Source organism: Pyrus communis, chromosome 14 (genome assembly GCF_041283825.1).
Source record: "Pyrus communis isolate YQ-2024b chromosome 14, ASM4128382v1, whole genome shotgun sequence".
NCBI classification, from domain to species: domain Eukaryota; kingdom Viridiplantae; phylum Streptophyta; class Magnoliopsida; order Rosales; family Rosaceae; genus Pyrus; species Pyrus communis.
This window is the reverse complement of record NC_142578.1, coordinates 24,935,681-24,962,953: the sequence shown is the minus strand read 5'-3', so window position 1 is coordinate 24,962,953 and position 27,273 is coordinate 24,935,681. Positions and strand designations below refer to the sequence as shown.

The 27,273-nt window shown below is 34.0% G+C and overlaps 4 protein-coding genes and 1 pseudogene across 6 annotated transcripts; 4 read left to right on the top strand and 1 right to left on the bottom strand.

Annotated features, from left to right (window-relative positions):
• Positions 1 to 1,414: 1,414 nt before the first annotated feature.
• On the top strand, positions 1,415 to 3,048 carry LOC137712089 (protein LITTLE ZIPPER 3-like). Of its 2 annotated transcripts, none has more exons than XM_088684624.1 (2): positions 1,415 to 1,603; positions 2,475 to 3,048. In XM_088684624.1, exon 2 carries the CDS (start codon positions 2,512 to 2,514, stop codon positions 2,758 to 2,760), a length of 249 nt encoding a protein of 82 aa, XP_088540750.1. In that variant the 5' UTR covers positions 1,415 to 1,603; positions 2,475 to 2,511; the 3' UTR covers positions 2,761 to 3,048. The 2 variants fall into 2 exon arrangements, with proteins under 2 accessions (XP_088540750.1, XP_088540751.1); XM_088684625.1 differs by lacking the exon at positions 1,415 to 1,603 and adding an exon at positions 1,811 to 2,268.
• A 5,152-nt stretch (positions 3,049 to 8,200) lies between these two features.
• LOC137713535 (CAAX prenyl protease 2) lies at positions 8,201 to 12,061 on the bottom strand. Of its 2 annotated transcripts, XM_088683632.1 has the most exons (9): positions 11,749 to 12,061; positions 11,407 to 11,466; positions 11,010 to 11,222; positions 10,664 to 10,775; positions 10,073 to 10,144; positions 9,807 to 9,869; positions 9,586 to 9,663; positions 8,713 to 8,872; positions 8,201 to 8,389 (listed from the first exon to the last, which is right to left on the bottom strand). In XM_088683632.1, exons 1-8 carry the CDS (start codon positions 11,950 to 11,952, stop codon positions 8,739 to 8,741), a joined length of 936 nt encoding a protein of 311 aa, XP_088539758.1. In that variant the 5' UTR covers positions 11,953 to 12,061; the 3' UTR covers positions 8,201 to 8,389; positions 8,713 to 8,738. The 2 variants fall into 2 exon arrangements, with proteins under 2 accessions (XP_088539758.1, XP_068308947.2); XM_068452846.2 differs by having other exon boundaries at positions 8,201 to 8,872.
• Positions 12,062 to 12,876: 815 nt separating this feature from the next.
• On the top strand, positions 12,877 to 14,077 carry LOC137713072 (uncharacterized). The gene has a single exon (XM_068452318.2). It carries the CDS (start codon positions 13,028 to 13,030, stop codon positions 13,793 to 13,795), a length of 768 nt encoding a protein of 255 aa, XP_068308419.2. The 5' UTR covers positions 12,877 to 13,027; the 3' UTR covers positions 13,796 to 14,077.
• A 129-nt stretch (positions 14,078 to 14,206) lies between these two features.
• Positions 14,207 to 16,174, top strand: LOC148691470 (uncharacterized; annotated as a pseudogene).
• Positions 16,175 to 17,055: 881 nt separating this feature from the next.
• Positions 17,056 to 18,342, top strand: LOC148691469 (uncharacterized). Its single transcript, XM_088683672.1, has 5 exons — positions 17,056 to 17,505; positions 17,607 to 17,646; positions 17,737 to 17,790; positions 17,999 to 18,055; positions 18,141 to 18,342. Exons 1-5 carry the CDS (start codon positions 17,426 to 17,428, stop codon positions 18,198 to 18,200), a joined length of 291 nt encoding a protein of 96 aa, XP_088539798.1. The 5' UTR covers positions 17,056 to 17,425; the 3' UTR covers positions 18,201 to 18,342.
• The last annotated feature ends 8,931 nt before the right edge of the window (positions 18,343 to 27,273 follow it).

The window sequence follows — 27,273 nt, the reverse complement described above, 5'->3', positions numbered from 1 at the left end:
GGCTAAACTTCACAATGAGTTAGCAATATTGTGGTTCAAATTCGCCTTTGGCGAGAATCAAACCTAAGACCTCTCACTTATAAGTGAAGAAGAATATCACTATATCATAGTACTAAGTGACTCTACAATGCATATTAAAGTAGGTAAATTAGCACTATCAAATTAATATATTTAAATATAAACAAACGTGAATTAGACTAGATAATTAGCATAATACATCTGTCAATTTGTATTTATGTTTTGATCTTTCTCAATGTGTATATATAATATATGAGTAAATTTTCTTTTGTAATAAGGATAATGGATTAAAAAATCTTTGAAAAGACCTAAAACACACATATTTTTTCACACATATTTTTAATCATGATCATTATTTTCGTTTATTCATGTAATTCGATAAAGAGGAGCGTTCAACTATTACATTTAAGAAAACATGTGAGGGTTTGATCAGTTAAGCGAAGTCATGTGTTTGCCTCCTTACATCTGAATTCGAATCCTCCACAACGTATATTAAAGTAGGAAAATTAACATTATTAAATTAATACACACACACACACACACATATATATATATATATATATATATAAATATAAACAAACGTGAGTTAGATCAAATAATCATGATAGTATGTTTGTCTCTTTATATTCAAGTTCAAATCTTTTTCAATGTATATGCGAATAAATTTGTTCTTGTAACAAGGATAATGGATTCAAATCTTTGATAGGACTTAAAAGATATGAGATAGATTTTCTTGACCAAAATGACAAAATGCATATTGAATTTTTTTGATCTTGAAAAGGTGGGAAGGGAAACCAAAAACCATAATGGATGAAATTGATTATTTCCAACAGTTCCCAACACGAGAATTATGAAATGAAAGGGGAATAAAAAAATTAAAAAAAAAGGGACAAAAATAGTAGTTGGTAGAGAAACAAGAAATAAGAAATAATTGTAAAAAATAGTAGAAATTGTAATTGATGATGGAGGAAATAAGAGAAGGGTGGGGAGGGAAAGCCAATCCAAACCATCATTGCGAATCTTGGGACGGCCCTAGCTCCCCCATCATTTTACAAAACCCTAGCTACCCATAATTGTCCCTCTCCTCTTCTTCCATATCCACTTTTATGACCAAAATACCGCTAGTATGCCCTTTATTTTGTTTTTCTTTTTTTCCCAAGTATTTTTTTTTATAAGTTTATTTATTTCTTTTGCTGCAAAACCCAAAAAACCATCATTCACATGACGCCATATTCATCATCATCATCATAGAAGACAAAAAACGCTAAAATCTTTTAGGCCCCAAACCGGCCGCCTTCCATGCTTACACATGCATGATTGTGGTGTCAGATCGAGACGGGCATGTCCCCTTGACAACCCTCCCTCCCTCCCTCTCTCTCTCTCTCTCACATATGGTTGCTTTGTTTCTCTGTGTAGGAAGACTCGTAGTAGTGGGCATTGGCACTATAAATTAAGGCCCTCTTTGTTCCTTTTGTCCCTCACACCGAACTCTTCCTTTTTCTCTCTCACTGCTACTACTTGTTACAGAACCAGAAGATTTGCTTCTCCGGCCCCAAAGCTCTCTTACCAACCCAACCTTCTAAAGGTCACTTCTTTACTCATCTTACTTAAACAAATATAACACACACACACACACCCCTCTATCTTTCGATGCTTCTTTTTTCCTGCTTACTATTTTCATGTTCTTCGTAGTTCACATTGTTTTTGGTTTAGTGTTCTTCTTTTCCTGCCTTTAGAAACGTTCCTCACACCCCCCACCACCCCCCCCCCCCCCACAAAAAAAAAAAGAACTTAACAATTTTTGTTCTTATTTTTAAAATCTTTTGATCGTTCTTACCAACTTCTTGAATGTGGAAAAGGGTAAGATTTGTATTTGTGAATGCTCTTGTGATCAAACCAGGAAGTTGAAGTTTTTGCAATTTGAATACATAACTTTTGATCCTTTCCTTTCATGTGTGGGAAGCCGAAAGAGCCAATTGTTTTTTTTCCTTGAGTGCAGTTTTAGACTACTTATGATTCCATCTCTCTTTTCCTTTACAAGCAAAACAACCCACCAATATATATATATATATATATACACGCACACACATACATACATAATTAATCCGACCATAGTGCTCCAAAATTTGTTAAGTTGCTCTGCTTTTCCCTGTTTTCATCACCTTCTTTTTGGACAACTGCCATAAGTGCTTCCAACAAAAGCACTGCACAAACCAAAGTTATTTCCAACAAATTCTAATCTGTTTCTGGGTAACATTTCTTTGATCCAATATGTCTCCCATTAATTTCATATTGGATTTTCCTTTTATTTTTTTATTTTTTTATACCTTCTCTTTTTTGCATTTTTTTATAGTATAATGTTACTGTCTTCATGTGAAACACATATAAAATGTTTATGCTAATAAATAACATTATCTGAGATACCCTTTTTATTTTTTTTTCGGTTCTGATTTCAGGGGCAACACAGGAATTGAAGACAAAATTTTCACAGCAATGGACAGATTGAACTCGAAGCTGTACTTGCAGAACTGCTACATAATGAAAGAGAATGAGAGGCTGAGGAAGAAAGCACAGCTGCTGAACCAGGAGAATCAAGCATTGCTTTCCGAGCTTAAGCAGAAGCTGTCCAAAAGTGCTTCTTCAAAAGCCAAAGCCAATGCAGCTGCAGCTGCTGGGAATACCATTCCTGACCTCAATCTCAGCTCTTCCTCCAACCCAAATGCTACTGGTTCAACCAACTAATTATCTGATAAAATTAATTAAAATTAAGTAAAAATGTGATGACCCCAGTAGGAGGAAGAGGAGGATTTAGCCTTTTTTTTGTGTAATATTATTAGTCGACAGTTGTAGTCCCAGTTTTAGATACAAAATAGGACAAGATGAAGTTGTAGTGTGTATCTTTTGCACTACCAAAGAATGCTTCTGCTTCTTCTATTTCCGTATCTTTTTTTGGGGGTTTATTAAAAATTTCTGCACTACAAGGCTGTATCAAGCCATCTAGCAAGCAATATAAATATTATTTTAGCTTTATTCCTCTCTCTCTCTCTCTTTCTCTCTCTCTCTCTCTCTAAATATCCAAATTAGAACTATTGTCTTGCACCAATTCATACACGCATGTTCATTCGAGAAGATGAACTTACATGAAATGGGATGTCACAACGGTACATGAATCCCACTATCCAAAAAAGTTAAAGAAAATGATGATAAATATCTCTCACCCTTTTAAAGAAGCATTTGAAACGGTAGACATGGTTGGATTTGGCAAATAGTAAATTCCGCAATAAGTTGTGTGATACATTAAATCACATGGCAGAGTGATCCAAATGTGTACAAACCCGAAAGCTTAACTGGCTAACTGGCTTGTACCAAAGACTATAATTTAGACAGCCAAAAAAATAATAGAGAATTCGTTGCATCATCGAATATATATTCACTTGTGTTTGCATCATGTAATAATAATATAAGGTGTAAAAAGATGTATTCTGATTGAAGGACATATTCTCTTTAGAGAAAGTAAGCAACATGAAACACACGTAACGGTACAACTTAAATCTCACACCATGTACTTAGGAGCAACTAAAATTGGAGAATAACTTATATAGACGGTGAACATATGGGTAAGGTGATAGTTTTCTAAACCAATCATGTGTTGTTATATGTAAAGGTTAAAACATATAGCGGCACATGATAGGTTTGAAACTTTACCTTATTTCTGTTACCATTTCATGTGTCTTTCAATTAAAATATATAAATTATTTTGTCGCATAAATGATTCATATTAAATACGGTTTGAATCCGAGGACACATTTTGACACATATTTTTGTGATTCCCATTCTATAACTTTTTTCAAGGATCCAAACCATCTATATTTCAATTCATCATTTATTGATCATCCTTGAGAAAAATTTGGCAAATCCAAAGCTACTAAGACATTCCTTTGTAGCGAAAAAAATGACGAATATAGTTCTACGAAAAACAATAAATTTAATCCAACAGTCGTATGGTTCCGGATTTGGGTAATTTTTAGTAGACATGATCTTTTAAACAAGATATAAAAGATAGATGATTAGATCATTAAAATACATTACGGAGTGAGCCTTTCTTGCTAGTGTAGGAAGATTGGTTTACATGTTCACCATTTACACTCGTTATTCTTTTTATAGTCATTACATTGAATAAATCAGAGATTTATCAATAGATAGAAATGAGTCAATAATTGAAGAATTGCAGGATAATGAAATGAAGTACGAAGATTACTCCCCGTTAAAAAATAAAATAAAATAAATAAATAAATAAAAGGCTAACTACATTCTATACCCTCTAAGTTGGAAGTGATTTTCAAAATGGGTTATGAGGTTTCAATTTTTTCATATTGCACTTCGAGCTTTTGAAATTGTACCAAGTTAAACATTATGTCTCTTTGAACGTCTAATTCTCCACTAAAATTATGAATTTTTTTTTTGGGGGGGGGGGGTTTTATTAAAAATTTATGTCTCTCTCTCTCTCTCTCTCTCTCTCTAAATATCCAAATTAGAACTATTGTTCTTGCACCAATTCATACAAGCATGTCCATTCAAGAAGATAAACTTAAATGAAATGGAACCTTACACCGACACATGAATCCCACTATCTAAAAAAGTTAAAGAAAATGATGATAAATATCTCTCACCCTTTTAAAGAAGCATCTGAAATGGTAGACATAGTTGGATTTGGCAAATAGTAAATTCCACAGTAAGTTGTCTGATATAGTAAATCACATGGCAAAGTGATCCAAATGTGTCCGAAAGCTTAACTGGTTAACTGGTTTGTACCGGAGACTATAATTTAAACAGCAAAAAAAGAAAAAAGAGAAATTCGTTGTGCCATTGGAAATATATTCACTTGTATAAGGTGTAAAGAAATATATTATGATTGAAGGACAGATTCTCTCTAGAGAAAGTAAGCAACATGAAACACATGTACGTAACGATACAACTAAATCTCACACCATGTACTAAGAAGCAACTAAAATTGGAGAATAACTTACATAGACGCGAACAAATAGGTAAGGTGATAATTTTCTAAAACAATCATGTGATTTTATATGTAAAAGTTAAAATATATAGCGACGCATAATAGGTTTGAAACTTTGTCATATTTCCTTTACCATTCCATGTATGTCCTCTATTAAAATAAAATACCGTATTGTTTCGCAAATGATTCATATGAATCTGGAGACACATGTTTTTATGGCTTGCATTTCGTAATTTTTTTCAAGGATCCGAAGCATTTAGTTTTTAATTCATCATTTATAGATCATCCTTACAAAAAATTAGACAAATCCAAAACTATAAGACATTCATTTGTAGTGCAAAGAAACACTAAATCTAATCCAACAGTCATATGGTTTCAGATTTGCATGATTTTTTGTAGACATATATGATTTTTGAATTAAAACATAAAAGATAAACAGTTGAATCACTGAAATACATTGCGGAATGAACATCACAAAAACTTGTGTCAAAATGTATGTGAAAATATGTGTTCCCGAATCTTAATCCTATTAAATAAGGGGATGTAATTTTTTTAGTAGAATAGAGGAGCTACACTCCAGCATTGAAACTAAACACCAGCACAAACTTAGGTCTAAAGACCCCACAATATCTTCTTAAACAAATCGTCCTACACTAGCAAGAAGGGGTAATTTCTGCACTCCATGTTCACCATCTGCACTCTATTATTCTTTTATAGTCATTGCATTGGATAAACCAAAGGTTTATCAATAGATAGAAGGGGTGTGTTATCCACTCATCCCTTTTTACTTCATACACTCTCTTCATTTGCGGTCGTCAGATTGACTGAATTAAAGAAGATGAAATGACATAAATTAACAAGGTTTGTGTGAAAAGTAAAAAAGAATGTATGGATAGCGTACTCGTAGATAGAATTGACGAAAGAACTCTAGGATAACAAAATGGAGTACGGTAATTACTCCCCATTAGAAGAAAAAAAATGGCTAATTACATTACACACCCTTTAGGTTGGAAGTAATTTTCAAAATGGGTAATGAGGTTCCAATTTGTTTAGATTGCACCTTAAGGTTTTGAAATTGTATTAAGTTAAACATCATATCTCTTTGAACATCTAACCCTCCATCAAAATAATGATTTTTATGTGTGCAAATGTGGCTTACATGTTAGTCTAGATAAGGGTCTCAAATTCACTACGTGTCAATTGAATGAATTATCATACAACCAATCCAACCGAAAACACAATTTGATAAATTTGAATACCTTAAGATGTAATATAAAAAAAAGATCAAAACTTCATAGTCCATTTTAAAAATCACTCCAAACTTAAACCGTATAAAATATAATTAGACATAAAAAAATCATAATTTAATTTGAAAAAGAGCCTTTTCATTCAGATTCTAAGACTGAGAACCGAGTTTGATAGGGGAGGATCTAATCAGAGGATCAACGTCATCAAAAGATTCAGTAAACAGAGTCAATGTGGGTTTATGAAGTTTGAAAAAAAAAAGTGGTAACCCACAAAATATCAAATATGTAAGTCATGGACATGACATTAGTCTCTTGGCATATCGTTTTGGTTTGACCATCACACACATATGAAATGAAATCTATCGGAAATAAAGAACGTCTAATCAGAACTCGATTGTGTCTAACAAACCCTCTCCCTCCCTCCTAATCCTGTGCCTACTAATGAATGACACCTTACCACCCCCATCACCAACTCAGCAAAATCAATTTGGAGGTTGAAAATAGCACCAAGGCATCATGACTGAGATTTCGGTAACTTCTATGAAACGAGTTTAGTATTTATCGTGATATTTTAGTTTAATAATGTATTGTTATTTGTACGGTACTCTCTATATAATATTATACTATTAGACTAAAACGCCACGTAAAAATGAACATGTTTCATATACGTTGCTCCTCCTTCCAAAACCAAGAACATGAAGACTTACTTAGACTTAGACTAAGTTGTTAATAAAAAATTTAGGCCTAGCATAGTCTACCACCAACATCATCGATATTGTCTCAGTATAATCAATTATTACTAGGTGTTGAGATTTATTATAAAGGACTTTAGTGATATTAGGGATCAAAAGTCCCATATATTAAGTGAACTTTTTTTTGTCATATGCCCGATATGAGATATTATTCTCAAACAACTGTTTGCTTGAAGAACACTTTAGCTCAAAGGTGCTTCCAGTAAAAATCAATTCTATTAGAAGCACATCAAAATTTTAATAAAAATATAAGTTCTTCTTATGAAAACACTTGAAGTGCTTTTTAAAAGCATGTGCTTCTTCAATAAGAACGTTTAACTTTTTGTGCCAAACATTGTTAGAAATGCTTTTAGAGATTTAAAACACTTTAAGTTATTTTAAAAATAATTTCAAACAAGTCCAAAGTCATATATTTTAACTTTTATATATAACAATGCGTTCTTAATATGAGAAATGATCATGTAAACAAGTTTCACTTCCAAGAAAAGGTCCTTGCTAGTAGATAAAATTCAGACCTAAATCCTTTAAACATGACAAATTAAAGTAGAATAGGGATATAGGGTATTTGAATGAACCCTAACGTTTGAATGGGTTTTCTCTTTGCTATGATGCCATATTTGTCTAGCTATTATTTTCTTTGCATCAGCATTGACCTTCATTTGCAGGGTAGTATCCTTAAAGATTCTGGTCATCATAACAATATCCAAGACGTTTGAAATGTTGAAGAGGGTTATGTGGCCTAAACGATTAGACGCCTAAAGTACTTAACAGATTGATTTGATTCAACATTGTTAATTGAACATTCCCTTGATCATCAATCAGTGCCATGTCTCATTTCTTAGCTCGTTAAGGAGAAAACTTGGTTACACCGGTTTCATGTACCGATGTTGTATTCCTCACACATTCGTCTTACATGTTTACTTGATGCGTAAGGCAATCAGTGTATAAAACAGGAATGTGAGAATTCCTCTTCATTTAGAGCATTCACAAGTTTAGATACAAAAGTTGTCACATGATGTATAAGATAGACATAACCTAGGTATAAAGCGAGGATCAGAATTAGAGATTTTTTTTTTCTGCACAAGGAGAATTAAGAACTTTTTTTAGATGTAAGCAATATTCTACTTTAAACAAATTTAAACGGTGAGGAGGGGCATTTCAACTGAATGTATAGGAAAGGGCACATTTTATAGCCAATGTGGCTACAACCACGTTTGCATGGGAATTACAATTTAGAGTAATGGATTTAGGATTTTTTTTCTTTCATAAATTCGGGTTGGTGAACCAAATCTTGGACCGTGGAGATGATTGTGCACATACATTTAGTTGATGGACCAGTCCAACCCAACTTGTTGAACCTATAAGTCGACCCAGAGCCAAATTTCAACCAAACAAGTTGAACAAGTTTTATAGAGACTACTTATTACTTGAGATCTATTCAAGGATTTGTTCAAAAAAAAAAAAAAATCTATTCAAGGATAATATTTTGCATCGAATATGCTAGCGTCAGTCGCGAACGGATGACTAGCACAGCCATTGATGTTTAAAGGACCCAACTGTGGATCCCACACTCAGCGATGGCAGTGATAGCATCAACACCCAAAAGCGACTGGTGTTTGCACAACTCATACGAACAGTTGATGCCAAATAATGCTACAAAAGGAATTAGAATCGACCAAACCTATTTATTCCGAAGATTTCACAGGCTTAGTTGCCGGAACAATATCCTTGCCAGCATCTGCAATTATCTGTTCTGTCATTATACAAATCTGGGTACGTCATTGGAAAAAGTAACCACAGGAAACCCACAATTCCTGCTACAGATGCAACGGCTATTAACCCTGAGAAAATAACGAATATAAAGACGAGGTCCCAGAATTTAACTAACACAACATAGTAAAAAACACATCCCCATAAGGAGACAGCACAGCATTAGAATATTAGAGGCCTTTTAAGTGATACATTTTCACTCCGTACTGAAAGACGTTCTGGTTATTCATAAGAAGGAAAATATTTGGCTTAAGTTTGCTACTGTGTCAACAGAACAGACTCTATGTAGCATCCATGCCCGCCTTGTGTGTGATTTCAATGGGGAACCTAGGTTCATGTCATGTTCTACAGTGGTCAGGACTCCATGCCCCAAAATAGAGTTGTAACTTTCCTATTTCTTCTTTTCATCTGAATGGTTTGTTTTATTCTTGTTTCTTACAATTTGTTGGGTTTCTCCCCCATCTCCTTTTACGCACATGATTTTCCACGGTGCTAAGTAAAAGATCAAACAATGGAAAGTTTGCTCTTCATTCTTTACATGCAGTGCAGATACCCAAGTTTCATGAGTTAGTTTCATGATGGTAAAAGAAGAGAAACAATAGTACATATAGAATAACTAACACACTTGCACAAGTTTCTGAAGTACTATCAACATCTATGAAAAAGATAAATCACAAGTAGGTTATTTTCTAAAACTACATTCTATGATTTCTCAGTTATGCAGTTTTTATCTTTTTTGGTTGTTACATCCTCATTTGGTTGCTAGGAAACTGTACTCGCATACCTTTCCCTCGTGAAACTAGCACAGGCAATCCCATAAAGTTGCAAAATGTGTGAGCAACTAAAGGAGCAAGAAAATTTCCTGCATGGAATAAATACAACACATTTCAGCGACACAGAAAAATATCTCACACAAAAAAGAGGAAATGAAAAAGCTCCCCATAGTGCTGTAACACATATAAGCGACAATAACAATAATATCGGAAAACACCAACTATCACCTACCAGTTTGAATGAAGAGAAAAGATGCATATGAGCCAAAGACGACCGTATAGCCTAACTGGAGACCTGTCAAAGCACATTCAAATTAATTGAGCATCATGGTGACAACCGTACAATTTTACAGAAATGCCGTAAGTGAAAAATACCAGAGATTGAATGTACTGAAGTAGAAGGGGGAGGGGATTCCATAATGGAACTGCCTAGTGCTACCGATTCTCTAGGCTGAATCTCTGTGCCCTATCCATGCAAGGAGAGAAAGTTGAGCATACCTATAACCATGAAGGCTTTGATCAAGTTATGGTTTTGCTTGCTGTAGACCTCCATTAGATGGTTTAAATGTGCTGCAAAAATTAATCGTACACAGTAAGATCAAATTTTCTCCAAGTTCAGTCAACAAATGGGACAAACTTAAAAAAAACTTTACTTTTTTAAATGAAATGTCAGAGCAAGTACTCATGTAGGGCAGACAAAAAAGAATATTGGGCATACAAAGGAACATCGCGAAGGGATTTTTCTGCACTAACAAATTTGGAATTTCAGAGAGTAAAAGTAACCAGAAGACAAACTCTTTTGTAGTTTTACGTTGAGGGTCAATAGTCAACCATCAAGGGTTTCAGGAATTAATCCGGAGAATATAGTTATGGGTAAACTGTATTTAACACATACACAAGCATGAATTACCAGTAACCACAGATACAAACAGCGAGCATAATATTTTGCTCTTTAACAGCATCGTAAATGTAGAGGTTGTCAGTCACCAAAGCCATCAACTATTAATACACAATCACCAGCTCTTAGTAAATAACCAGATTAATAACCTGATCAGGATAGACATCTGCTATGACATTTGTTTAACTTACCCAAACTGAAGAAAATGGGGCAGAGAAAGATGACTGTGGATTTTTGGAATCCTCCGCAGAGAAGTAATGGGATCATACATGCTCTGAACACCAACTCTTCGGTAATAGGAGCCTGTTTAAAAATACTGCCAATGAATTGACGCTACGAAAAATACTATTTTTTTTTTTCCAACTGAAGCCAAGGAAAGAACATGTGGATAAAAGTAGGGCACTCTATAATCTTTATCTTCATCATGTGATAAATCCACTTACAAATCAGGAAATGTTAACATGAAATAGATTCGTTATAGGGTTTATATAACAAAAAATAAATTTAATTCAGCACCAAAGATACAAGTAAACTTACCACAATATAATTACGCCAAACCAAAACATTGGAAGCCATTGTACGAGTACAGGCAACAGCCTCTTGTGAGACATTCTTGATATATTCGAACGAAAAGCCTCCACCATAATTCATATCTTCCGTCAATGAACTCACTAGCATTAGCGCCTTAAGGACCAAGGATCCAGTGTACACGAGAGCAGTCAACAACAGAGGAAAGACCACAGCTTGCCACTGTTTCACACATAAAATCGCGATTCAACATGCAAATTTAGCAAGCATTCACACCGTTTCCCAATCTGCATACGATACATAGAGAAAAACGGCTGCTTCTTTTAGGAAATCTAGGAGGGTTTTACTAAAAACCAAAAGGGAACCCAACAATATAAAGATTGTATCTTAGCATAATAATACTCACAATATGGTCTGTTCGGATTCCGTATACACTTAACAGAGATGATACGTCCCTGCTTTTCATCTGACATTATTCAACAATGTTAACAAAGTGAGCTAAAAAATAACAAAAATTGCAATTGGTCAACATATAAGTGTACCCAGTAACAGTTCTTCTGTGAACAGTAATGTCATCTATTTTATATCACAGTAAAAATGTCAAATTTCGAAAACCCAGTTTCCTAATATGCTAAATTTTCTACTACAAATAGCTTAGCTACAGAGCTGACATTGTTCAAAGCGATAATCAAAGATGCTGAAGATCTGTACTGGGTCAATCGAAACTGGGAAGTTAAAGCGGACATACATGGAGGAGGAGGGCGGAGACGATGACGGAGACGACGGATGAAATGGCGGCGCATACGAACCGTCGGATCATGAAGTTCTTGAAGGAAGGAGGAGGAGGAAGACGGAGGATTACAGTCGGGGCGTAGAGAACGGCTACGTAGAATAGCGCCATGGCAGCGCAAGCCACCACCGCCACTGCTTTCGAGACGCCGCCGTCGTCCATTTTTCAGTTGCGAGACGGAGACTCCCGCTCACTGTTGTGGTCGGTGGTATTGAGTTTTTTTTATGGGTTTTTCTGTCGACTTGGATTTTCGGAAGGACTAATTGGAATTTAATCCCTTCTTGTTTATGCTGCTTTCTCATCAAGCAAAAGCCTAAAAGGACTACTTTACCCCTTTCTTATGATATGAATCTTAATCAAGATTTTTCTCCGTAAACGCGAGTTAGGCCAGCTGATTAAGTTAGTGTATCTCTTTTTTTTAAACCGTTGTTGGACAATAGGTAATCATATTTGATAAAAAAAATTGACATTAAAAATTTTTGATCTCGTAATAAAAGTGATTTACTGAAAGTGCTTCTAAGCGATAATACTTAAAAAAAAAAATCATAGTTTGAAATTTAGTATCGAATTAACGACAAAACTTCATATATGTGTTAATTTCTTTCTAAGTCTCAAGCATCGATTGACGCTACATTGGTAATAAGAACCTAATTAATATAGATAATTAATCATCTTTATTTGTGTATCATACATTCATAAGTTGGGCGTGGCGTTAAATTTCGAAAATAATGTTTATGACAAGATTTTTTGCACTACGAAAGGAAAACTAGTGTTCTGTTTTCGACTCAAGTACGACTAACACCCTATAAAAAAATTGGAGTAATCAGAATTATGATGAAAAATGATTCGAACTTGAGTGTGTGTAGATAGCACAGATGTTAAAAGAAAACAAGAGGATGTAGTTAAAAATAAAAAATAAAAAAATTTACCTCAAGGCTTAAAGAGCAAGAAGGATCAGACAAATAACAGAAGGGGGCAAAAGTGTAACTTCAAGCGATTACCGCGCGACAAAGATCATCAGCTCAACACCAATTAAGCCGAACTTCACCGATAAAAAGTCAAAAGAGCCCTTACTCCCCCTCCCAAATACAACCGCACGCTGCGTTCAACTGATCTACCCACCTCGCTCGAAAGCTCCCACACACACTCCTTCCTTTCCCACCCCAAATTCTGAAAACCCTAATCGATCTCGCCCCCAAATTCCCCAAATCTTCCACCCGAGCTGTCCGATCTCGAAATGAAGAAGGAATTCGCCGTCCCCCCGGTGGTATTCCCCTCCGGCGGCAACCCTACCGCCGTCGGATCCAACAACATCCAGCAACGCCGCGTCGCCACGGCGCCGTTTCAGCCCCCGCGCTCCTCGACCTCTTCCATCCCCTTCATGTCCTTCGACGTCGGTTCCGCCGCTACCTCGTCCTCCTCCTCCTCCCTCTTCGGCGGCCCGATCGGATCCTCCTCCGTCCCCGGCGGCTCCGCCTCCTTCGAGGATGAGGAGCCCCTCCTTGACGAGCTCGGCATCCACCCTGACCAAATCTGGAGTAAAACCAAGTCCATCCTCAACCCGTTCCGGTCCAACCCGGCGGTCCACAAGGACTCGGACCTCTCCGGGCCGATCCTCCTCTACATGTTACTCTGCCTATTCCAACTCCTCGCCGGAAAAATTCAGTTCGGCGTCATACTCGGGTGGATCGTCGTTTCATCAATTTTCCTCTACATCGTCTTTAACATGCTCGCCGGGCGTAACGGCAATCTCGACCTGCACAGATGTACGTCCGTAGTGGGGTATTGTATGCTGCCTGTGGTAATCTTATCAGCTGCCTCGCTCTTCGTCCCCCAAGGCGGCACCTTCAGGATCGCCGTGGCTGCCGTCTTCGTCTTGTGGGCTACTAGGGTTTGCACAGGGCTCATGGTTGCCCTTGCTGATGGCGGCGACGAGCATCGCGGCTTGATAGCGTATGCTTGTTTCTTGATTTACACTCTGTTTTCGCTTCTTGTGATATTTTAGTGGAATTGGCTGTGAAACAATTTGGGTTTTGCAAATTTTTGGTGGTTGGTTGATAGTGCATGGGTTAAAACATCTCTGTAGCTGTGGATTTAGGTGAATGTGATGTTGTGAATTCGAAATCTTATGAATGTATGTTGGAATATGTAGAAAATGGAGATATCACAACGAAAGGAATTATCGTTTTTAGTCAGGATTACTTGGAAAAATGTTTTACCTCATGATTATCACTTGTTATAAATGGATTTTTCGTCCTGTATTGTCTCAATTATGTTGCATTGTTGCCATTGTTGTTTTGATTTTATTCTGCTATAAGTTCATGAATTAAGTGATTCCTTTTGCTTATGCACTCCCTGATTAGTTAAGCTAAGATGTATCGGTTGCTCTGTCATCTAGCCTCTTTGCAGCATAGGATGTGCTTGACTATATGTCGAAACAAAATAGGGATCTAAAAGGTTTGTGGTTGTGTACCATCTGAAGCATGACGTGAGTTTGAGATGTAGTCAACTTAACAATGTGATGGTTGGCTATTCACAAACTGGACGCACAAGGCCTCCTGCATCAAATGGTAAAAGAAAGCGCTGTGTTCTTGGTGCTTGGAAACAGTCATCTAAGGCTCATTTTAACTGGTGAAGTACAAAAGCCGAAGCTCCAAATGATTTTAAGTTTTTCTGATTCAGGCTAACAAAGTTGTAGCCCGTATGTTCTGGGTTCTTGCATGTACAAAACTTTATAGCTGAAACGTAAGAAAATTGAAACTTTCGATGAATTTGCAAGATGAGAAAAGAGAAAAAAATAGTTAATATAGTGACCATACTTGTAGAAGGAAATAGGGCACTGCTTATGCTATTTGAATCCCTTCTATAGTTTTAGCTTAAGATATGAACGTAATGAATTGTATACGTAGTGATGGAAAATGTGGCCTTGGTTTTATTTACTGAAATGTTTAGGCCTGGTTTGGTGTCTAGGTTTGGACTGGATTGGAATGGACAACCCACTATAGTGAAGGTATGTTGATCATTCCCCTCTACCTTCAATATAACTTGAATTGTTTCTGAATTATCCAATCCATTCCAATCGTAGCCACCAAACGAGCCCGTAGAGTTCAGGCTAATGCTTTAGATAACTATAGAAGTTATTATACTTATTAGGTGATTGGTATCCAAACTCCATGGAATGGTCTTGTCACATTGTTAGACTCTTGAGAGCTATTGCTTTTGGTTGTTAACTAAACTTAAAGGATTAAAAGCAGTGTGTCCTAGGTGCGGAATATCTTGTGTTCTGTTGAGGTAGTTAGTTCTACTGCTCAAACTTTAGTGGTTTTGGTAGATATTGAATCCACAGTTCCTTATTGACATTGGATTTTTAGCTTTTCTTGATGCAAATCAGATTCCGTCTTTCTTGACTTGTAATACCATATTGCCTGTGATGAAATCGAACATTTTCTAATCACATGATGTTTCAGGTGATGTGTACATGTTTGTCGTGCGTTAGAATTTTGAAAATCATTTGTATTTGATGTGGTAGTGAGCGTCCTTTTCTATTTGTTTTGATTTTGGGAGGAATGTTTTAGGGTGATATTAATTGGAGCTATAATATGAATCTCCGGTACCAGTATTTTGAGAATCCACTTGAACTAGGACTAGCCTTGTTTGTATTAACTCTTTGAACTAATTTCAGGGCGTTTAACTCGTTACCAAAATAAGAAAAAGAAAAATCATGTACAAGTATTTGAGAGTATATGTCAGGCATACGTGGGATTTGACTTTGGAAGACGTGGCTTTCAAAGACCAATCTCCACATTCTTTTAGTGTCGTTGTAAATTTGTTGTAGGGCGTTCTAATTCCCACCTGAACTCCAACCTCACCACCAAACACCAAATATGTGCACATATATAAGTACAAGAGCATATCTACGAAACTTAAACCACCACAACCATGGCTTCTCTCGTCGAAGGGTCCCCTTCCACACAATGTGCTGGACTGTGTAAAGGCCTAGCAGACATCGAAGACGAAGATGATCTCTTTGAGATCGATCTCGATTTGATTGACAGCGTTCCTCAAACACAGTACTACTGGAACAGGTATTTCACTGCGACCGGAAATGCACTGCTTGCCAATTGCCTACTGCCGGCCACCGACATCTCCCGTGCCATCCCCGTGGTTTCGAAGGCACTGTCGTCGTCGGAGCAGACTGGTAATGTTATTGTCCCGCAAGCTGTGCCCTTGGGGCAGCTTCTAGGGTTGCCATTCCAGGAGGCATTTGGGCTTCACCTAAAGGAAGTGAAACAAATGTGCAATCCGATTAGGAAAAATGTTCCATCATTTGGACGTTGGGTCTGAACCATTATAAGGAAGTTATCATATTGTTTATCGGGGATAAGTGTCTTTTTTTTTTTTTTTTGGTTAACATCGGGGATAAGTGCTTGTCTCCCAAAATGTTCACTTATAATTACTTTTTTAATTTCTGTAATTTGTTGCTAACTTTTTTTTTCTTTAATTCGTTGAATACTTTTTTCTTTTTTTTGGTAAACTAATTTGTTGAATACTTATGCTACAAAAAAATCATCTAGAAATCGGGTTAACTATAGCAATCGTCCTTGAATTTTATCCCTTATTTAATTTTAGTGTATGAACTCTCATATTAGTTTCTTTAGTTCTCAAAATTAATAATGTGTTGTCTCATTGCTCTTTTTCAGTAGTGTCGTTTATTTTTCTGTTAAATCTAGGGGTATATAAGGAACTTCATCCCAAATCACCAAAAATAAATTTTAAAAATGAATTATAAGAAAGAAAAGAAAAACTAAAAAAAAAAAAAAAAAAAATCAGTTTTTATGTTGGTGAGAAAATTGAATATACCCCTAGATTTAATGTTTTACTAGCCTTTCTGCACATGCACACACGCATGCGAGGCATTTTTGCATCACGGGCGCTACGCGCCCCAAATATGTGTTGTTTTAGATATTCTTATATTTCTTAAGTGATTATTTTATAAATTGTGGGTGTGTGTCCATCACAACAATTTCTTATTATTTTCAATCATCTAATTTAGTCTTTTTGCACCTACCCATTGTACAAAAAAAATGAAATTTATGAATTGCACACTAACCATTCCACATTTCTTTTGCTTGTTGATTATTATGGTGTCATTTTTTTTTTTGTTTGGCTGATAGAATTTGGTTTAACGAACTGAACTATGCCTGGTTATTATTATCACTTTGGTAATTACTGATTAACAAAAAAAATTAAGTTAATCAGAGTAGTTAGAATTCTCATATATCCATCAGTATCGTTTTACCCCAATATATTGTACAGGAAGAAAACCAAGAGTTAGGTTCCTTAAAATCAAGAGTTGGGTTCCTTAGTCAATAAGGGATTAAAAATGGTGGATTTCATTTTCGTTTACTATGATAATGGTGTTATCGTTACCTATTGATAAAATTCCAAATAGACGTGTCTCTATTTTTACTCCTGGTTGGGAGATATCTGTCGGAGTAAAAATTACTGATCTAAGCCAACTGATTCTCAAAGAGTGGAAAAAGAAGAAGCATGAGCAGTATGTATTCTAAATTCTTTATTAAATTTGATACAAGAAATTCTAACATTATATATACCTTCAATATATAGGTGGCGCATGAAAAAGGCTATAGAAAAATTAAAACCTTCAACAACTCCTCGCATCGTACGTATTTGGAATAAAGTCCAACAAATTAGGTACAACACCATTTCTTACCTATTTATTTTTAATGGCATTCTCTATATCATTCTACAAATTAATTATCTCAAATTATAAAAAAGACAATTTATGGGTGCAGGAAAAAGATTAATAGTGACCAAACAACTTTTCTAAATACGGTAAGTCTTCTCTTATTTTTATACGGAAGTATACTATAAATTCAAATTGCATTCAATTTTCAAATAGAATAAAATTGCAATTTTTGTCAGTTTTACAAGCATCACACCGGTCTCAAAGTACAAAGGTTGAAGTACAAGATTAAGGTAACATTTCTTACTATTTAATTTGAGAATTGTTATTGGCACTCCAAAAATCTCATTCTATACTCCAAACTTTCTATATTTGTAAAGAAAAATACACTTGTGAGGAGTGTAAAATGAGATTTTTGGAATGCCAATTAAAATTCCCTTTAATTTTGTAAACATGATTACAATTTGTTACCTCAAACTTGACAAATTATTTATTTTTCAGTATTCTAAAAGTAACTGGAGTAAAAGTATTGCCATGAGAAAATTGTCAAAGTTAAAGGTATTTAGGTTAAATTGCTTACAACCTTTTTATATTTGGGATTGCATTATAGTTAGACTTCTTATGTTATCATCATTGCTTGCAGATTAACCATGAAAATCTAAAGCATCAAGTGCAAGCAAATGGGTGGCAAGCATGGCTTTGATTTCACACGTAAACGCTATGTTTACATATGTACATGTTGTCCATATTTTGATTTGCTTCATATATTAGGAGTTCATCCCTACTAGCCTAAAACTTTGACTGAAAACTTATGAATCTAAAAATTTTGATTTAAGGGCATTAAATGTTATCAACATGTATTTAGGAATGAAATTACATGTCGTATTTTCATATTTTTTTAATAGTTTATGTTTTCCCATTTTATCTTCATTGTTGTTTTAAAGGAAAAATAGTAAAATTGTATGAGAGATTACTCACATATGTGCAAATTGGATGAAATATATGTTGCTAAATTCTTCAACGAACATGGCAATATGACAATATGGCATGCATAACGATAACACCATTATCATAGTAAACGAAAATGAAATCCACCAATTTTAATCCCTTATTGACTAAGGAACCCAACTCTTGATTTTCTTCTTGTACAATATATAGGGGTAAAACGATACTAATGGATATAAGAGAATTCTAACTACACTAATTAACTTAATTTTTTTGGTTAATTAGTAATTACCAAAGTGATAATAAGCATAGTTCATGAAACCAAATTCTATCAGCCAAACAAAAAAAATGACACCATAATAATCAGCAAGCAAAAAAATGTGGAATGGTTAGTGTGCAATTCATAAATTTCATTTTTTCTGTACATGGGTGGGTGCAAAAAGACTAAGTTAAAATACATACTGCTCATGCTTCTTCTTTTTCCACTCTTTGAGAATCAGTTGGCTTAGATCAGTAGTTTTTACTCCGACATACATCTTCCAACCAGGAGTAAACTAGAGATACGTTTGTTTGGGATCTTATCAATAGGTAGTTCCTTCTTCATTTTTTATGGGTATTCTTGTAAATAACCTGAGAATGAAAATAAATAATTTTTAAAATTACCATAGCACACGTGTATCACATTAATATAATCAAAATTGAAACTCATAATCTGACCAAAATTTAAAAAACGCACAATGAAGATTTCAAAGGAAGAAGTTAAAAAACCCAAATGAAGCTAAACCTGGGAATTCATACAATTACATATTATGCTTAGATGAAAATGAGTAAAATGAGTACAACCATGCAGGAAAAAGAAGTGAAACCCCACCAATCTCATACGACTGTGCTTCCATCACCATGCTTCTAGTATCCAATTAATGACAGCGTGCATGCTAAAAATTGAAGGAGATGGGGATTGAGCTCATATCATTCACAAACACAAAATAAAAGAGATCGAAGAAATAGAACAACTTAGAGAAGTGAAGAAGCTTTGGCCACATAATCGGAGGAGATGGAGAGTACATATAATAATATTGTAGCTAAAATGGAAAAAATGGGAATGTATGTGGGAATTGGAAAGTTACTGCTTGGTGGTGGGAGAACTTCATCGTTTTTTTTAAACTGACCACAACCTCTACCCTTTTTCTCCCACTTTGTTTTCTTATTATTATTATTTTTAATATAATTTTGTTAGATATTAATATCTTCTCCTAAAATGGAGGAGATACGTTCATGTTCTTTTTTTTTTTCCTTTTTTTCAATAAAACAAATGTTAATTTTCTGTTTAATATATCTCTCCTAAAATGGAGAGCAATTACGTTGTTTTTGTTTAATATAAATTTCTTAGATTTTTTTTAATATAATTTTGTTAGATATTAATATTTTCTCTTAGAATGGAGGAGAAGTTATTTTGTTCCTGTTGTTTTATCTGTTTCTTTTTTTTCCACAAATTTTAATTTTTCTGTTTAATATCTCTCTCTCCTAAAATGGAGAGCAGTTATTCACCTTGTTGCCTTTTTTTACTGTATTTTTTAGTATTTTTCTCCTAAAATGATGTTCAATACAGTTATCTCTGACTTTAATATTTCATCCTAAAATGGAGGAGTTATTTCATGACGTCCCTTTACTTTTATTTGTCTTTTTGTTTAATATAATTTTGTGAGATATTAATATCTCATCCTAAAATGGAGGAGTTATCCACCACGTCCCTTTACATTTTTTTATTTTTTCAAATATATTTTTCTGTTCAGCATGGTTTTTTACGAGTTTATTCTCGTTTTCTGTTTTTTTTCTTTCTAATTTGGTTGTGAAGGAAACATGGAAACATAAATATTAAAACTTGAAAACAGATCTAAAATATAGCAATAACCGTACTAATAAAAATGGAAGCATAAATATTCTATGTAATATTTGTTGAAATTCATGCATCAATAAATTAAGGTGAATAAAAGAGAAAAATAACTAAAAAAGAAACCCGGCTAGTCGAAATTTTTTTGTGGCACTTTCCCATCGATATCCATTTAAAAAACCAAACAATAACTGCTCATAACTGCTAACTTTTAATTTGTTTTATCTTTAATTTGTTTTTGTTGCCTTTATCATTTATCTCTCTCTCCTCTCCATAACTGCTAACTTTTAGAGGATAATTATCATGATTTTTTTATATTTTAATTACCATGTTTTGTTTCCAATATAGTTTCTGATAAGTTAAGTTGTTTTTTACATTTTTGTCCTCAATTTTTGGATTTGGATTGTGAAGGAAACATAGGGATATTCTTGGCATTTTGGAATGCTTGATCAAATTGAGGCTCTCACTTTATATATACTAGCATTTGCTTATACACTTTGTATGTATGAACACATTGTTTTAGAAAATGAGTAGGAGAGAGAGGGAGAGAGAGAGAGAACATGGAGGGAGTGGGAAGTTTTTGTTTTTGGTTTTTTATTAAATATTGGAGGTATTTTAACATCATTTGTAGGTGAGGTTTCAATAAAAAAACAGTAAATTTTGGACCTATGAAATTACATTATTGCCCATCATTTTTTTTGTGTGATAGAAGGCTAAGTAGTCTTTTCATCCTCTTTTGGTTGACAAAAAGGGTTTCATTAATTAATAGAGATTATATAAACATAGGGATATTCTTGGCATTTTTGAATGCTTGACCAAACTGGGGCTCTCACTTTATATATACTAGCATTTACCTACATACTTTGTGTGTATGAACATATTTTTAGAAACTGAGAAGGAGAGAGAGAGAGAACGTGGGTGGAGTGGGAGATTATTTTTTTTGGTATTTTATTTTTATTTTTATATTGGATGTATTTTAACATCACATGTAGGTGAGACTTTAATACAAAAACAGTAAAATTTGAACATATGAAATTACATTATTGCCCATCATTTTTTTTGCGTGATAGAAGACTAAGTAGTATTTTCATCATCTTTTGGTTGACAAAGAGAATTTCATTAATTAATAGATATATATATATATATATATATAAACTTTTATTTTAGGAAATTGTTATTGGTATTCTAAAAATCTTATTCTACACTCTAAACTTTCTATATTTTGAAAGAAAATACACTTGTGAGAGTAGAAAATGAGATTTTTGGAGTGCCAATAACACTTCTTTTATTTTATTATTATTTTATAACTTTTACTTTATTTTTAGTATAAAAAACTAATATAAGAGTCCAAAACCTAAAATTGAGTCCAGAACCTAAAATTAAACTAAGTAAAATTTACTACAATTAAGCCTATAAATTAACACGACCAATTTAATTCCTCTCATTGATTAATTGCTACAACAAGATGATGTTGTACCAATTGTGATTCACTTTCTCTCAATGAGTCCATTTGGTCAAAGGTATTTCCGATATTTGTAAGGTTTGAAATTTTTTTGATATGATCGATTTTTTTGTGAAAATTTCATAAAAATCAGAGAAAGATGGAAACGAGAACTTCACCTTATATCGGAGTAACTCTTAAACTTCGACTAAAATCGATACATTTCGTCGACATTATTAGGATATTGGTTAACATTTCCTAAAGTTTTATTTTAAATTCATGTTTTTGAGCAAATTTTCATAGTAAATAATTTAAATCTAGTCTAACAAATTCCAAATTTGAAATGATGAGAATTTGTTTTGTTGGCTCGTAACCAGATTTAGCATGAAATGGACAAAAAAAATCTCCAGCCATGATCCGGCTAAAAAGATTCACCCGCTTTGGGCCACACAATGCAATCCAGGGAGCCTACGGCTACTTTTTCTGTGGGGCCCAGCCAGCTTGCTCCGGACCGCATACGTAACGAAAAGCAAGGCGCGCTGGCATCATACCTTTTTTTGTCAGAAAACCGAATAAAAGGATTTTTTTTAATTTGTTTTTTAAGAAAAAGTCAAAAATTAAAAAACCTAAAACCTAAAAAATAAATAAAAATAATGTCTATATGAAATGAGGATTATCGCCTCATTTCTTCGAATACGATTTACGATGAACGGATACAATTAAAAAATTCGTTGAATTCTCATAAAAAGGATTCTCGTTCATCTATGTGTACCACACAGACTAGTATCACATATTTCTACAAACACATCCACACTTATTTCATTCAAAGATTTCCTACAAATTCTCTACTTAAACATTATGGTGGCAGTAGGGGCGGTGGTAGCGCGAACAATGTCAGGTTTTTTGTTGTTGTTTTTCAAACTCCTACTCTCGTGAAGATTTAGAAATAACAATTATCCAAAGAATTTAAATGCGATGACAAATTGAAAATTATAAGGCGAGCCAAGCTCATTCATTGGACTTCACCTTGAACAAAGGCCTCTTCATAAAAAAACATGTCCTATAAAATCATGCTATTTATATAGCCGATTGAGGCGCGATCTTTTAAGGCCTCTTCACACGGAGTTCTAGCAATCAGAACATCTCCAAAATGTCTTGCATGAATTTTGAGAAATTTAAGGTATGTTTGGTACTTTTTAGATTCGAAAAACACTTATTAAGTTTTACATCTTAAATACTTGTTTGATAAAACTGTTTTAAAAAACCAATATCAAAATTAACGTGAAAATTAGCATACTTCTACAAAAACAAAAAATATAAGGTTTTAGAGTTTTTAAACCCCAAATCCACTACTGTACTAAAAAAAAACTCCAAATCCACTACTTTGATCTCTCCTCTCGTCTCATCCCTGATTTTTTTTTCTTTATCCTGTTGTACTCTCGTATCCTCCAAATCTCTCTCTCTCTCTCTCTCTCTCTCCTCGCTCGAATTTCTCTCTCATCCCTCCTCCGAATATCTCTTCCATTTATCTCCTCTTGCTGCTCTTTCTCTTTCATCTCTCTTTTTTCTCTCCTCCCACTCTACTGTTTGCCTCTCCTCTTTCTCTCTAATCTCCCTCTCATCCGACTTTCTCCTTGGATATCTTTGTCTGTCAAATTGAGTTGTATAATAACTTCCGAATTGATGGGAAATTGTTGTAGGATAGTTTTTCTTTTCTTTCTAATTATTAAAATATGAAAATAATTTTGAATTTCATAACAAACAAGTTTTTGAATCTTAAAAAAATTATTCTTAAAATATGTCTTTAAGAAATGTTTTAAGAAATTCTGACATTTTTTTAATACGATACCAAGTAGACCCTTAGAATGCTGTGACAGTTTCGTGATAATTGTTTATATACATACGATGATTTTTTATATAGCGAAATTCGCATCACAAATCAAAAGCTGTAAATAAAAGTTTGTCAAATTGGTAAAATTCGATTGTTGAGCTTTCACAAGATATTTTCCATGCACAGTAAAGTATATCTTATAACTCATTTGAATTGATCCTTCCATTTATTAAGTTGTACAGGAACCTTCTATTTGAATTGATCTTAAAACAGAAGGGGAAAAAATTTGAAATTTTAATGAAAAGTTCTCGGTACTGTTTATTTTAATGAAAAATCATATTTTTTACACCAAAAAGTCAATTCTGGTACTATTTACTTTATTCTTTATTTTATCTTTATCGTTAAAACTTAAAATTTTCAAATATTTTTTTTATTAATTTTTCAAAAAAAAATTATTATAGCGGTCAAGAATGTAGCTCTAGTTTCTCACCCTGACCTTTCTACGTTTCCACGCTCTCTTTACTTTTCCTCTTACACTGTAGCTAAAGGTTTGTACGATGTTGTATCATTAGGGTGGCAGCTTTTCTCCAGATCAATTGAGTTCTTACTTCAAGTATTTCTAAACAGATTCATACATACATACATACATATATATATATATATATGTTCGGAACCTTCTCATTTGGTCATTCTCATTCAATTTTTTCTTTTCTCTTTTATTTTGCAATGTTGTATAATAATCAAAATCGTTTATTTTGGGTAAAAGCTGAAAAAGTAAAACAAGAAGATTTGAGAAGATTACTAGCATCCTCATGTATCTAAACTACCTATTAACAAAATTTGCTTTATCAATAAAAACAGACTGAAAAGCCAATTTGGTATTTTATCACAAAATAAAATCATAGACACTAATATAATTTACCACAAACCAAATTTGTTGTTGTTGTTTTTTTTTTTTTTTAATTCTTAACCATCGAAACATAACCTTTCACTTCCTCTTTATTTTATTTTATTATTCACACACACGTGGACTACATTCTAGCCACTAATTTATCCCTTACATAAATGTACCAATACCCCATAGAAAACCACGTACTTAATTATCTATTCTTTTACAAGATTGGACTGGACGTGGTGTGACTGCACGGTGTCAAATCCTACATATTTGTTCTTCAAAATAAACGTGCAAAATATGAAACCCTAACTGGACGAGTTAAAGCCATTACTCAGAGGGCCTTCTACTTTTCCAGTTGAAATGGAAGCCAAAAACCTAAAAAGACAAATAATGGGATAATTACTTTGGTTGGTTCTTCCTCCCCCCCCCCCAACAACACCCCCCAAGTGGACGAGGAAAAGTCAGTTCTCAGAGGGTTCTTAATTGTCTTTTGCAGTTAAAAAAGATAATTAAGAACCCTATAAAATATGATCAGATGGAACTTATTGAAACATTCAGAAAATATGACATAAAATCTGACTGAAGACCCAGAAATTACACACAGCAGGAGTACCTGCTCTCTCTCTCTCTCTCTCTCTCTCTTAATTAACTTGTGGAGTTTATTCTTGTTACATGTAAGCAATTGTGGCCTAATGGGGAGGACATTAATTAAACACAAATTTATTCAAGGGACATTTTAAATGTGATCCCTAACTATTAATATTATTTGATTAAAATTTTGTTGGTTTTTAATTTTTGATCGAAATCCATAAAATTAATGTGATAATGTATTTCTATGTAGGTTACTATATATTTTCAATTAAAAATTAAAATTTATAGTTGTTTTTATTAATGAGATTTTAAATAAAAAAAAACCCATAATTTGTGGATTAAATTTATTAAAATATAAATTATACTCTCCAATAGTTGTGTGTATGTATATATATATATATATATGTATGTATGCATATAAACATGGGTACATTCATAAAAATTAACAAAAAAATTATTGTACAAAAATATGGTACATTCTTCAAAATCACAAAAAAAAAAAAAAAAAAAAAGATATTAGGCTTAATAACAGTAGTAAATTTATTTGATTAAACTTGACATGGATACATTCTCAAATCAAGAAAAAGAATGTACCCATATAAGTTTAAAAATGGATTAGAAAAAAGAATTGAATAGAGTTTATATATATATAAAAGGGTACATTTTACATACAACGAATTGGTATATTTAAGAATTGGTACATTTTAAGATTAAAAAAATTAAAAAATTACATGAATGGGTACATATAATGTCACATCCCGACCAGGGACGGATCACTTCCCGGGTCCGCTCCACCACCATAGCACGATATTGTCTGCTTTGGGCCCTGACCACGCCCTCACGATTTTGTTTTTGGGAACTCACGAGCAACTTCCCAGTGGGTCACCCATCATGGGATTGCTCTAGCCCCCTTCTCGCTTAACTTCAGAGTTCCTACGGAACCCGAAGCCAGTGAGCTCCCAAAAGACATTGTGCAGGGTAGGGATGAGAATATATATTTAAGGATCACTCCCCTGGGCGATGTGGGATGTCACAATCCACCCCCTTGGGGGCTCGACGTCCTCATCGGCACACACGCGGGCAGGGTTAAGCTCTGATACCAATTTGTCACATCTCGGACCGAGGCGAATCACTTCCCGGGCCCGCTCCACCACCGTAGCACGATATTGTCCGCTTTGGACCTCGACCACGCCCTCACGGTTTTATTTCTGGGAACTCACACGAGAACTTCCCAATGGATCACCCATCCTAGGAGTGCTCTCGCGCACTACTCGCTTAACTTCGGAGTTCCGATGGAACTTGAAGCCAGTGAGCTCCCAAAAGGTCTCGTGCTAGGTAGGGATGAGAATATACATTTAAGAATCACTCCCCTGAGCGATGTGGGATATCACATATAAGTAGAAACCTTTTTATAAAAAATAAGGGATACAAACTTATTCTAATATATATATTTTTTATTTTGGAAATGTTTTTAATTGAAAATTGGTTAAGAGTTCAATTTTTGAATTGAAAATTGGTTAAGAGTTCAATTTTTGAATTGAAAATTGGTTAAGAGTTCAATAAATGTGTGAGATTAAAATCCTAAATAAATTAGGGTTTTTTTATTAACACCCCACATATTGTTGAATACACCCCACATAAATATGTATTATTAAATCACTCATGTATATTAACATGAAATGACTATTTAGCCCCAAAAAATTTAACAGAAATTTAATACAAAAATTATTTACTAATATGAACCCTAACTCTAAATTTGTTGTCTAAACCCAAACCCTAAAATCTTAAAACCCCTAATTGACAAAAACCCCTAAACTGATAGAAACCTAAACCCAAAAAAAAAAAAAAAATGTTACGAATTCATAACTAGACATACTTCATTATGGATTTTGTAAGAACTACAACATTTTTTTGTTATCAAAATCTATAACTACTCCAAAAAAAAATTTTGATTTCTCCAAAAAAAAAAAAAAAAAGAATAAATCCATTATAATATAAACAAATTTTTCTCTAAGTGGTAAGCTTGGCAGTCGACACTACTTTCTTTTAAGTTTTGTACAGGAAAAAGAATTGAACCCATTATAATCTTCCCATTATGATTTTGGAAAAAAAAAATCCACGCATATCCTATCATTCTTTTTTGGGTCAAAATTTTGTGAGATTGACTTTAGAAGAGTAACAG

Coding starts and splice junctions, on each gene's coding strand:
- LOC137713072 (XM_068452318.2), top strand. CDS start 13,028: ATGAAGAAGGAATTCGCCGTCCCCCCGGTGGTATTCCCCTCCGGCGGC.
- LOC148691469 (XM_088683672.1), top strand. CDS start 17,426: ATGAAAAAGGCTATAGAAAAATTAAAACCTTCAACAACTCCTCGCATC. Junction 17,647..17,736: donor AAACAACTTTTCTAAATACG/GTAAGTCTTCTC, acceptor AATTTTTGTCAG/TTTTACAAGCATCACACCGG. Junction 18,056..18,140: donor GAAAATTGTCAAAGTTAAAG/GTATTTAGGTTA, acceptor CATTGCTTGCAG/ATTAACCATGAAAATCTAAA.
- LOC137713535 (XM_068452846.2), bottom strand. CDS start 11,952: ATGGACGACGGCGGCGTCTCGAAAGCAGTGGCGGTGGTGGCTTGCGCT. Junction 10,776..11,009: donor TTTGGCGTAATTATATTGTG/GTAAGTTTACTT, acceptor ATTTTTAAACAG/GCTCCTATTACCGAAGAGTT. Junction 9,870..10,072: donor CAAAGCCTTCATGGTTATAG/GTATGCTCAACT, acceptor GTGCTTTGACAG/GTCTCCAGTTAGGCTATACG.
- LOC137712089 (XM_088684624.1), top strand. CDS start 2,512: ATGGACAGATTGAACTCGAAGCTGTACTTGCAGAACTGCTACATAATG.